Genomic DNA, 13,258 nt, shown 5'->3' on the forward strand with positions numbered 1-13,258 from the left:
TACACACACGATTAGGTGTGATCTACCTGAACTACAGATGCAACTTATGATTAAAACACAATTAATGTCTTGTTTATCAAGGACATCTATTTGATTAATTTTGTCCGACAGACAATTCAGATTAAATTTTGTCCAGTGTGGCAGTTCAATTTAAATCTGACCAGGACAGTTTCTGAGTAAAAAAATATCAGTATAAACTGATCTGTTTTGGAATTTTTCAGTGCCATGCTTTATAAGATTTACATATATTACATTACACTGCTCTGTCTGTCTGTCTGTGTGTGTGTGTGTGTGAGAGAGTGAGAGAGAGAGAGAGAGAGAGAGAGAGAGATCCAGCTACTAGTAGCCCCACCTACCTGGTTCAAGCAAAGACTCCCCATAATGGCACCATGCATCTTTACTGCAACTACTGCTTACGTGCAATGCCTTACTGGACCTACCTGTTTCAAGTAATAAGGACTCCCCAGTCTGGCACCATGCACCTTTACTGCAACTATCGTATACATGTGACACCTAACTGCACCTACCTGGTTCAAGTAATAAGGACTCCCCAGTCTGGCACCATGCACCTTTACTGCAACTATCGTATACATGTGACACCTAACTGCACCTACCTGGTTCAAGTAATAAGGACTCCCCAGCCTGGCACCTTTACTGCAACTTCTGCTTATGTGCAATGCCTAACTGGTCCTACCTGTTTCAAGTTATAAGGACTCCCCAGTCTGGCACCTTGCACCTTTACTGCAACTATTGCATACCTGTGACAACTAACTGCACCTACCTGGTTCTAGCAATAAGAAGGACTCCCCAGCCTGGCACCATGCATCTTTACTGCAGCCGTTTTCCTCTGGTAGGAGAGGTTCTCCTGCCTGGCAAGCCACATCCTTACAGTTCTCCTCCTCCTGGAATTGTCAAAGAACAAGAGTCAATTTCATGCAAAACTTTTAACTTTAAGGCAGTGTTCAAATTAATTAATCTCTATAACTGGTAGTTGTGATGCAGCATCAGCTGAAATGTGATATAGGTTGATGTTTGTAATCAGTTCTAATTCCTAGATCTGTCGACTAGGTTAAAGCATATTTACATCCCTAGTTGTGATTGTGTTACTTGTTAGTGAGGCTTGTTATCTACAGACTATGTGATACATATTTTCAAACTGCACTGACACAGGTCACTTCACTCAATGATAATATTAGTAAGGCTTCAAAGAATAAATTTTCAAGGTTATAAATAATAATAGAACTGTTTACTGAAATATTTACACTGCCACAACCAAACTGGAAACAGCATTTTTTCACTTATCCATTATGAAGACTGAAGATTTCATTCTGATTTGCCATAAAACAACTTAAAGATAATATGTGGCTTCTTTCATAGAACACCTGAGCTTCTTTTAGACTGTGGAAATTGAATACTTGCAGATTTGAAGACAAGCCAATCCATTTTTGAGCGCATTTAATACCATTTTGTCAAAGAAAGTGTTTTTCATCCACAATTAAATAATACCGATAGTAGTCAAGCATGAGAATACAATACCAGGGAAAACAATACCAATATGTCTATTAATGGAAGATACTGTACTTTTATCCAAAGAATGTCAGACGTTTTTTTTTTCAAAAAAATAATAATTATAATATATAAATTAAATTAATTAAAAACAATTTACCATTCTCCAACACCAAAGCTTATTCCTTAACAACTACCCATTCATAAAGCATGCTTTACTAATTTCTAAAGCAGAAAAACTGGAGGCAAAAAAAAGTCTAATTTAGCTGGCCACAGCAAATCAAATGGGTTATCTGACCTGAAAGAAACACACTACACCCTGGCCCCATGGCATCCAATCAGGAAATTGGTTTTCTGTTTTAATATCCAGACTGTCAGAACTCCAATCCACTCTCATTGTACAACAAGTATATGTCTTACTTTTTCTATTGTGGTTGTAATATAGTCTATTCCCTAGAAACATGCAACAGAAACTTATAGTTCAAGCAAAGTGCAGGCAACTGTCTGACAAGCTTACTAAATTACTTATTGCAAGTGTTCTTCTAAGTCAATTAGTTAATGGATTTCTTAATTCTTCACTTATAATGTCATAGACAAAAACATTAGTGTTGAAATCCAAAGCTGTTCTGATCACGTCTAATTAAAAACAAAAATCCTCGCAACCAGGAATCATTAAGTCTGCATAGATCCCAATGTGATATGTTCCAGTTTAATTCAAATCTGGTAAGAACAAGCTTTAAAAGTCCCCTGGGTATGAAAAATTCTCTCAATACAAACCAGTCAGCATTGCAATTTTTCACTGCCACACGCCAGGATTATAAGTATATCAAAAGTGGAAAGAGAATGCAATCTAAAACAAGTAGTCATTGTTCTTTACTGTTCAAACAAGGAGACCCAATGCATAAAAGTTATGCCAGTCAGCTTTACTAACAAAATATAATGGAATGACTGTTCTTGTTGAAGGGACCTTTTTTTGTACTAGGCTCTATAGGTTCCCCTAATTTTATTCAATTTCAATTACATCAGCTGTCCTAATTGCAATCAAGTGATCATCCACCCAGCAGAAATCAGTAAACAAGAATCAGAGCACAACCTTCTACATAATATAATATTTGGCCATAATGCAACCCTACAACAGAAATCCTACCAAAACACAATCATTCATCACAACACAATCCTAGTACAATGGAATACTAGTACTAGTACAACAACAGAAAATAATACAATGCTCTATCATAATACTAACCATCATCACAGTAAAACACATCATACAGCAAAACCTGTCACAAGCTAACAACCCTTGACCAAAACATCTACCACAGAAAAACCACATAATCCACAGAACGCAATTCTACATAAAACAACCCTCCTGCATACTACTGCCCATTAGCATAATTAAAACCTTCATTAGAACACAACAAGCAAACTACCCTACTCAGCAATAAGAACCATCACCAGACCTAACACTAGGGGACTCAGTGATTCACAGAAAGTCAAGAAAAATCTTGGACAAAGCTAAAATTTCAAAATCAGATAGCAGACTACACACTGTTAACTATGATATTGTTGTCAGAACTATAAATATGACTTGCCCACATTATTAAAAGTATTTGACATACCTGTCTAGTGTCACCACTGAGATTGAAAATGTAAATCAATGAACTGAAGTGACTTGCTAACAGTGAAAAGACCACAAAACAAAGTAAATCACTAAAATAATATTCATAAAACTTATTTCAATAAGTTAAAAAGACTAAAAAACCTAAAGACTTTTTGTGAAACAGGCACCAGGCTAGAGGGATCCTGACTATCATGTCAAAAGCCATGGCAGTTACAAGGTTACCAAACCATTGTAATTGTCAGCAAACATCAGGCCACCATAGTGAATGGGTTGCAACATGCCATGTAGATCAAGACGAAAATGACAGAAATTAGTTTTACACACAGAATGCTATTCAGAACATTTCCACCTCTTAAAAGAACACAGTATTAAAAATTAAGTAGAACCAAAATTGTCACATTTTCAATTTCATTTAGATACTAGTACACCGTTTTCATTGTGCAGATTATAGAAGTTCATTAGTGCTTAGTTTAAAATATTCATTATCTTCATATATATCAAAGAATGACAGAGTAAATCCAGACACATAAATCAAGTAGGCAGATATTTACTTGACTGTAAACAAACCACTGAATGTGATAAGATGCAGCTTGCACTATCTGGCCTATTATACACCTTATTATGTAATCCTGCAGCTTTACAGGGCAGCAATGAACCTGACAATAAACACCTTTCTACCAATCATTATATTTAGCAACAGAAACATTTAGTCTCATACATATATATATTTAAAACAAATGGGTCATTATTGGGAACCAAAACATGTTTTCTATCTCTGAAGAGAGAGAGAGAGAGAAAGAGCAATTACCCATACCTGGGAGCCGTAACTCGAAAGCATCGCGCATTGCGACTGAGCGTAAGCGTCTCGATTCCATAACTCGCCCATACTTGTCCCATATAATACATTGTAGACTCTATGAGATATCGCTATTCGCAATACACGATGCTTTCGAGCTAAGGAGCCCTGGTTACTAATATTTTGACTGCTTCTTTCTATTCTGATAATGGTAGAAGTTAACTTAACAGATTTAACACATCTCCTGGCACCGAGTAGAAAAACTGGTGACTACAAGAGTATGTTGGAAACCACAAACTTGAAACTCAATAATTCAAGGTAAAAACATCAAGGCCGATTTCAGAACGGATGATCCAAGTATTTACTGATCCGGCGACTTAATATGGCTGACCACAATTCAAAAGCGATGCCGCTGATTCCTGATGGTCTCCTCGCCTCCACACAGGTCATCGTTGCAGGGGCCTTGCAATTAAACCTTGGAGCTGAGATTTAATCCATTTAAAGGTGCGTGTGGAGTCGGTGAGACCATCAGAAATCAGCGGCATCGCTTTTTAACTGTGGTCCACCATATTTAGTCGGCGGATCAGTAAGTACTTGGATCTTCCACTCTATATGGGGCCCAAGACACCAAGACGAGGCACAGTTTACTGCTAAATATTGTAATATCTATATCTATCTATATCTTTATGTTGTTTCTTTACACAGGGCCAAGTGCTCTCCCCAGCCCCACCCCTGACTCCCCTCAGCAACCCTGACACACCTGCCCTACCACGTCTGAATCACTGTCACTGACTCAAATACTGGGGAAAATCAGGCATGAAATGAATCATTTACAGAAAGCCACCCTCAAGTTCATTTTACAACAGAAAATGAGATTCCCACAGATTTGAATAACTAAAGACAACAAGCAATTGAAAACACGCAACATTCTGGGTGTTCTGTAATAGAAAACAACACTGGAGCTGAATCACAGAGAGATAGAAATGAAAACAGAATGACTCACTGTTAGCTGGGTAGACAGCAGGTAGAAACTGTATGAGCTGGTGTATGGACTAGCCGGTTTACAACTCAGATAGGATAATTTTTTGAACAGTGAGAGATGAACTTTGCTTAAAATTAAGAAAATCTACATCATCAACATCCAATAAATTTCATTCTAAACTTGACTTTATATTGGTTCAACTAGTTTTTTTTCCATCTTAATTTTTCTCAAACCTTCACAACTTATTTATTAGGTAGCTAAGAGTGCATTCCCATAGATGTTTAGATCGACCTATCCCCGTGGGAAGTCTCACTAGATTGTTGTCAGCCTGACCGGCTTAAATGCCTATCCCGCCTACTAAAAGCTGTAAGGGGGTAATTAGTTTTTGTGCCCGCTCGGCTCTCGGAAGCTGATAGCAATTTAGCATGAACCCCCAAGGAGTTAGGTCGATCCAGAAAAATCGATCTAAATCTATGGGAACCCAGTCAAGACTTGTATATGTGTACATCCACCCCTTCAATGCAGGTTAAATTCTATCACATTATTCACAACTTGTCTTTTATGGTGTCTGTATCAGCTATCTCTTAGACAGGGTTCCCACGGATTTACCTATTTCCTTGGGGGTTCACACTAAATTGCTGTCAGCTGAGCGTGCACGAAAGTTAATTACCCCCTTACAGCTTTTAGTAGGCGTGACTCCCCATGGAGATAGATGGATCAAAAATCTGTGGGAATGCAGTCTTAGGCACTGTTCACATGAAAAATCCAAAAATCCATTGGAGTCATCTAGTGATCACGGTCTTTGCCCTGAATACTCTGCGGCGTAATTAACTAGCAGCGTGAGCGAGTTACTTCCAAAGCTGTTATGAATTCTTGCTCTGGTAGTTAATTATGCAGCAGGGTATTCAGGTCACAGACCATGATCACTAGATACCGCCAATGGATTTTTGGAATTTGGATTTTTCATGTGAACAGTGCCCTAATGTTATTCTCCTAAATTTAGCTTGCCACAAACTAAGGTTGCATTCAGGACAGATGATCCACGGACTTAATGATTCGCAGACTACATATGGCCAATCGCACTTAAGACGAAACCGCTTAATCCCCTGATGGTCTCTCTGACTCCACACCCCATTTTAAATCTCGGCTCTGAGGTTTAATTGTTAGGCCTTTTCAGGGATGGCGCATAGAGAGGTGGTGAGACCATCGGTGAATTAAGTGGGTCGGCCATATTTGATATGCAGATCTGTTAGTTTGTAAATCAACTTGTTCTGAATGTGCTCTGAATAGACTATTATGGGACAGCGAAGACGAATTGAATGTTACAAGGATTTTCCTATATAATCACAGACCTCCAGTCTCTTGGGTCATTTTAATGCATACAAAATTTCAGCCTGTATTGCATGTACTAATTTTGCAACCACTTATATTTTGAGGGTAAAGGTCAACTTTTTTTCTTCCTTTTTGCCACAAAGAAAAAATATCTTTACCATCTGATGAAAATTTGATATCCTTGTGTGAGCTAGCTGTAAACTTTTTAACCACAATTACTAAATATAAAATCTCCTGACCTTTGGGGTAAAACTGCATAACCTAGATTATACACTTTTCACTCAAAATGGGCCTTAAATAAGATGTAAAAAGAATTTTTCACATATCAACCTTCTACTGTAACTGTGCATTTGAAAAAGTCATCATAGTTTCATCAACCCGCTGTAAGAGGTTATATAGAAAGCACAATACAGGATAGCGCACTGCTAAATATTTGGAGAAAACAACTCTTGTTATTCTGTCTTACTTTCATTCATTTTCAAGTATATGCTTCCACTATTACTAATAACTGCCACATAGTGAATGCCATATAGTGAATATATAAATGCCTGACAGGTTTTCAAAAGGCAGTTAAAGGATTTTTATTTGAGGCAATTAAAGCTGATATCTAATAATTTATCTAACATACCTGGATACCCTGGTGAACAGCTTATGATACTCAGTCATTAAAGGCTACTATAGTTGGCCTGTTAAGAAGTGAACTAAGGGACTGACAGGAAAATTGCTCAATGTACCTGCGGGGACAAGCTTTCACATCATTGGTATTATATAATGATATCAAGATATCTGGGAAGAAAAATGACTCACGTTAAACAGCAGCTTGAATGGGTGTCGGGATTGTCTCAACAGTTGCACATTCTAAGTTTCTGGTAGCAAGAATGTTTTCCATGTCTGCATATCCTGCAAAGCTACTTATCTTTCCCAATTCAGGCTATAAAAACTGTAAAATCCCTCAAATTGAAGTCCCTGACTTCAATAATTCCTTCTGAAATTTACCTGAAGACATTATGTTCTACAGGCCAGTCATCTAGAACTAAATCATTGAATTAAAAATCCAAGAACAGTACAAGTAATGGGTCAAGCAATGATTCATAAGGAGGAGGAAATTTTATTTTGGCAGGTAAATCCCATATGGAGTATCTTTAAGTTGAAACTATGATATAGGGATATAGGGGTAGGCCTTTATTTTACTGAACTATCATTTCAAGTAGAACATGTGTAAACAGCCCTTCAGACAGACTGTAATAGCAAGGTTAACCAACCATGACTGTATAACAGCAATCTATTCCTGATGACTACTTAGTGTACTGCCTGGGTCAAGGCCACTCAAAAAGAAAGTACTGTACAGTGCTGGTGAAGGACAAAGTTAGAATCCATCCTTGGACACATTTTACATTTTGCTTCCATTAAGTAAGTCTTTACTGTGAGACAAAAAATGTAATGGTCTCTGGTCTAGTATACATCTATAGTTGTCATCTAAATGATTAGTATAACATTATTATTTATTTCTTCCTTTTTATGAAACAAGTCCAATATCCTGCATTCAAGAGGACCACTACTGATTAAACATGGGTAAAAGTACAAACTTTTTGGTAGTTTTGACATTTTTCATCTTACTGTTTTACTTAAAACAGGATCCTGGTTTCTACAAAACAAACATTTATTTTAACTACCATGTCTGCGGAAATCTTTTGCCCCCTTTTTATAAATATGATTTTGTGTCTGTTCATGTGTGTGTGTGTGGGTGTGTGCGTGTGTGTGTGTGGGTGTGTGTGTGTGTGGGGGGGGGGGGGGTACCATACAGTTATAGGTTTCTTTTATTTGACAAGAAAAACATTTTCCTCAACATTTTAATACAACAGACAGAATGAGGAACCATTAAGAGATCTACAATACATTTCCATCAAAAGGGCACCTTAAAAACAAAACAGGACATTTTAAATGCAATACATCCTTCTAGGAAACTGGTGACTTCTCTTTATGAGAAAATGCCACTGGCATTTCCGTCCATGTGCACAGCAACCAAAAAAGTTCCAAAATCCTCAAACTAAATCCTGTTTTATTACATTGAAAAAGCCAAAATATGCCTTGGGCACCAGAATAAGTGGTAGATCTATCTTCAAGTGCACTGACAAAAATCAATATATTATAAATTTAGAACGATGAAGACTCCTGTATATGTTTACAAGTTAATATAATCCTAAATACCAAAAGAAGATCAGCTCTTTGTTATCAAGCAACATTTGAAACAGGTGTACCTTTGTTTTCTCCTTACGTTGATTTCTTTTATATCAGACTAAATACATTTTTGTTACTCAATTATTAATAAATCATGATTGGGCAGTTGGGATTTGGGCTAGAACAAACATCAAAACAAACAATACTGCACTCTTCAACAAGCTTGTGTATAACTTATTACTCTGTATACCTGCACTGTCAATATACTGTGTATATACATTCGAGACTGCTTTTCTTTTTCTTTCTTTTTTTTTTCAATTTCCCCTTAAATAAAAATGAGAAACCAAGTGCACCTTTCATAACAATCCTTTGAAAAAGTGACCTAACGGAGATCCACTTGAACAGGGTAGTCGTGCTTCCATGACCTATTTCATTTAAAACTTTGTTATGAACATAATACACTGACCTTACTAACCCAGCAATATCTCTAAACCACAAAGATGGGACTGTGATGCGATAGCAAGATTACTAGTAAGTAAATTCTACTAAGTCTGGCTTGCTCCCTTGGTATGAGGGTAACTTATGGTGATTGCTCCGGAAATTTTTTAATAGTTCACTCATTCCTGTATTTTCAGTTTCCAGAATTGTTTAATTTCAGTTACTCACAAAAAATGAACATTCTGGCTTGAAGCCAAGCCACTTTTCAAAAGTTTGGGATTTTTGCTAACATAACAACTGTTTTTAAAAATGCTACTACCGTAGTAAATTTTGTTTAAATTTTATAATTACCATAATCAATGCTCACAGTCAACTAGTAAACAGAGATATGACAAGCCTTATCCTGTCTAGACTAGTTAAGTTCACACAGGCTGTGTTCACATCAGAATTATTTTTGCCCTAAAACATATCAAATGGCTTCACCAAATGACCAGAATACATGGGAATCCCACTGTATCTCAGAGTGCTGAATACCATCTTTGTCAGTCAAGTAACCTGTTGACATCTAGTTTCTTTATGAATGCCCTAAGGTTCTGAATAAAATGTTTGTCACATTGGTAAAAGTACACCTTTTAAAATGGCTGTTGGCAATATTATGGAAAGTTGAGTATATTATATGATCTAAACATTAGTATTTCCAACATCAATACTTATCTAAGATTTATTCAAAAAATAAATAAATAAACCCTATATTGCTACATGATTCTAAAATCCACCTGAAACCTCCTTGCTATTCAGTCATTTGAAATAAATCTGGGTTTTCTTTTATTTGGATGGTACATTCTTGCATTTGCAAATGTCACAGTTAAGTGTTTTACGTCAAAATAGCCTGAAAAGTTACTTTTCTTTCTCAATATAGATCCTAAAAACAATAAATACCTCAAGTAAAAACATCTGATATCTTTATATCCTGCTAAAATGTCTGGAAGACATAAAGGCCTAAATGAATTGTGATTCCTTTAAAAGTAAGAAAACCTTGATTCTGAATGCTGGGTTGAGCAATGATTTGTGAGTAAGATACATCTAAATTTACTGCTTTTTTGTCAAGGAAAATTAGATTTGCCAATGAAAATCCCATTGAGCATTCCTTAAACTAGAAAATGATCTTCAACTGTCAATACAGCTTTAAGTGACTAGTCAGAACCAACCATTCCTCCTCTTCCTTTTTTAAGTCATGCTTAATGATGTTGCTTTTTGTAGGGCAGTTTGTTAACACCTTTCCACTCACTGTAAAAGTACATTGCCTAGTTCATTAATTCTGTAAAACCATCAAATTCATCAATGAAACAGATTCAAGCATTCACAGTTTTCACTTTTCTTTCTTTAGATATGATCAGCACCCTCAGCAAAAAGAGAAAACATAAACAGGTGAGCTAGAGTCTACTGAAAGAGAACTTGGGACTAATGTTGAGCCAACTTAAGGTGGTCATTATATCACATGGGGAATTGGTATCAACTCACCTGGATATATTCTCCTAGTAACCTTACTAGATCTCCCAAGTGTTTACTTAGCACCTCTCTCTGTTCAAATGTAAACACGGGATGATTTACAGCTACTGTCAACATTAATAAGAGTTCGTTGGCGATCTCTTCGTCCATTGAAAGTTTCGGAATCGCCGATTCCACGCACGTCGACAAAATGTCAAAGAGTACATTGGAACATTGAATATTTGTGGAATACAGGAGAGCCAGATAAACATTAATCCTACTGCGTACAGTTTCGTCTGTCAGATCTCTCAACTTGTCAATTTCTGACACACTATTTGCTTGGTTTTCTGCTTCACGTAGAAACACAAAATTTCTTTTCGCAAGATTTTCAACACACGATCCAACAAACCTCAACTCTAAGGGGAGACACATATGAAGAAGACTTGCCAAAACCTCTATCCTTTTTGGTGCCTTTAGTTTGGTAAACCATGCAAAGACATCCTCTTTGCACACCATGGTGCAACGACGTTTCCTTAACCTTTCGCTGCTTTCAAGAATATTTTCGACAGATTTTATCCTTCGGTCGCCATACAATCTCTAGGTCAGACATCCGGGGAATTGGAAGATGAAAGTTTACGGGCTGCAAATTATCTATAATATGATTGGATCATTTCTAGTTCAAGTGACTGAAATGCCATACATATCAATAAAAATAAAACATATTTGTGTTTTTTATGAGAGGTGCTGATAAATTATTTTATTAAAATACCATAAGAATATATCTTTATTTATTGTTTATCCCATTTTTATTCAATACTTGTTGAGAAATCATTATTTAGCAGTTATTATGTTTATTTTACTTGGTATATAAGGGAATAATTACTACCAATAAAAAGCCACAAAATAAAAACAATCTGCCCGTATTAAAAGAGCATGGCAGCCCCCATAAGAACGGCACATCGTACTTAAAACATTTACTGTAAGCTTTTCTCTGTTAAAGAAAGTCTGACAAAATGGGGAAAAAACAGAAAAAGGAAAAGAAGGGAAAAGGTGCTGAAAAAACAGCCAAAAAGACTGATAAGAAGATGGAAAAGAAAGTAAAGAAAGCATTGGCGGAGGCGGGAGAGGTGAGCAAAATGGGAAAAACGGCATGACTATCTCATCGTTTTGAGCTACTTCTACAGAGCTGTGTTTATTTCACGGCTGGATGTTATAGATTCCGATCGTTGTATGGGATTCTTCCTTCTTACCTTATAGTTTTCAATATAGCTTTTTCATTTGTACCACCTTGTGTACTAATTAGTGAGTAAACCAAATATGAAATACAATAGAGGCTGATTCATCGAGTTCCTTTCATATTGAACTAGAAAAATTAGTTTGAGATACACCTTTCATTCAGCTTACCACAATACTGCCTAAATACATTTGTTATGGGATGAGTTTGCAGAAATTTGACTCACTTTACCTGTAGTTGTACACCATAACTTAACCTTGTGAAGATGAGTGTATAAGAACTATTGTTATTTGAAGGTCATGACTTGCTTATCTTTTGTATGAAAAATTATCTACTAGCATGTCACTGTCATACTGAATGGAAATACAGAATTGTCTTGCATATTAAAATATTGTCTAATGCTTTCTTTGATAAATACACCACTCAAGGTCCAGATTAATCACTTGTGTTGTAATGAGTTTTTTTTCTTTTGTAACAGGAAGATATTGAAGCACTAATTGCTGAGTTTCAATCAAAAGATAAAAAAAGATTGCAAGTTGTAGAGGAAAAATGTGATCCACCATCTCCCAGGTAAAATGGAATTACCATATGAAAAATATAAAATATATTGGAAACATTAAACTAATCAAGATGTCATTATGTATCAGATAATTCCATTTGTCTTTGGTACAGAATATGATACTCTGTCAAATTTATGCAGTAATAACATTGGAATATTATCACAGTGAACATTGTCAAAAGAGATGTCCTATTTTACCAGATGTTATACACATTTCTCTGTTGTGGTATTAGGTAACTAGTTTTGTCTCATTGCACACTGTCGCATCTAACACAATATACTGCTAGAACCAATAGTTGTATATTTTAGTATAACCAGTACAATAAAATGTCACGTGAATAGCAATGTCTGCTGTTCCACCTTAAACATTTCATACCTTTGCCTTTTAGATATTACTACACTCATCAAAACATACACACTAACATATACATACACACACAGTAATGCGCATATACATGCACGCACACGCTTGGATGTGTATACATCTAAAATGTCTATACGAAGTAACAATAATTATTGTTATTCCTGTATTATTTGGTGGCTTCAGATGCAACATGACTTTGACATCACATCCAGACAAAGAGGAGCTGATTATGTTTGGGGGAGAATACTTCAATGGCAGTAAGGTGAGAATTTCCATATGTTGCACAGTATAAACTAGATGAATAAAACAGGTTGACAGTACATGTTGTTGTTCAGAAAGGTCCAACATCATCTTTTTTAAACTTAAAGTAGGTTGCAAATGTCTACAGATGAAACAATTGTGCATTTAGTCAGTTTTTTTTAGATTGATTTCTATTCAAAAGTCATGTAATATTTTCCTAAATCAAAAAGCATTCCTCAAAGGAACAAATAATTGCATATACTTACATGTTTGTTATTGACAGTTGTATTTGTCTTGGGAGAATCTGATACTATTTTTATGATTTTTTTCTTTCTATTTCAGACTTTCATGTACAATGAACTGTATTTCTACAATATAAAAAAGAATGAATGGCTGAAAGTGACAGCTCCTAATGCCCCGCCTCCAAGGTGTTCACATCAGGTGAGATAAAAGCTCTCATTCCCTTCCCATTTTTATTCAAATCGAGACATATGACAGTCTTAAAGAAATTCAGACTACC

At 36.0% G+C, this 13,258-nt stretch overlaps 2 protein-coding genes across 3 annotated transcripts in view; one reads left to right on the forward strand and one right to left on the reverse strand.

Annotated features, from left to right (window-relative positions):
• The window catches only part of LOC106151785 (uncharacterized), a 24,174-nt gene extending 13,207 nt beyond the window's left edge, over positions 1-10,967 (reverse strand). The window contains exons 1-2 of the mRNA XM_013525194.2: positions 10,375-10,967; positions 782-902 (exon numbers count right to left, since the gene is read on the reverse strand). Of these exons, the coding sequence (XP_013380648.2) occupies positions 782-902; positions 10,375-10,857 (604 nt within the window). The 5' untranslated portion in view covers positions 10,858-10,967. The remainder of the gene's footprint in view (positions 1-781; positions 903-10,374) is intronic.
• The window catches only part of LOC106151790 (kelch domain-containing protein 4), a 23,186-nt gene continuing 17,495 nt past the window's right edge, over positions 7,568-13,258 (forward strand). Inside the window, exons 1-6 of one of the 2 annotated variants that reach the window (XM_087012244.1) lie at positions 7,568-7,647; positions 10,241-10,281; positions 11,342-11,468; positions 12,054-12,145; positions 12,682-12,760; positions 13,081-13,179. In XM_087012244.1, coding sequence (XP_086868370.1) covers positions 11,355-11,468; positions 12,054-12,145; positions 12,682-12,760; positions 13,081-13,179 — 384 coding nt within the window. In that variant the 5' untranslated portion in view covers positions 7,568-7,647; positions 10,241-10,281; positions 11,342-11,354. Of the gene's footprint in view, positions 7,648-10,240; positions 10,282-11,242; positions 11,469-12,053; positions 12,146-12,681; positions 12,761-13,080; positions 13,180-13,258 lie in introns of those variants that run through there. The other variant, XM_087012243.1, reaches the window with a different exon arrangement.

The sequence above is a fragment of the Lingula anatina genome, chromosome 4 (genome assembly GCF_051362555.1).
Source record: "Lingula anatina isolate TDL-2025a chromosome 4, LinAna3.0, whole genome shotgun sequence".
Taxonomy (NCBI): Eukaryota; Metazoa; Brachiopoda; class Lingulata; order Lingulida; family Lingulidae; genus Lingula; species Lingula anatina.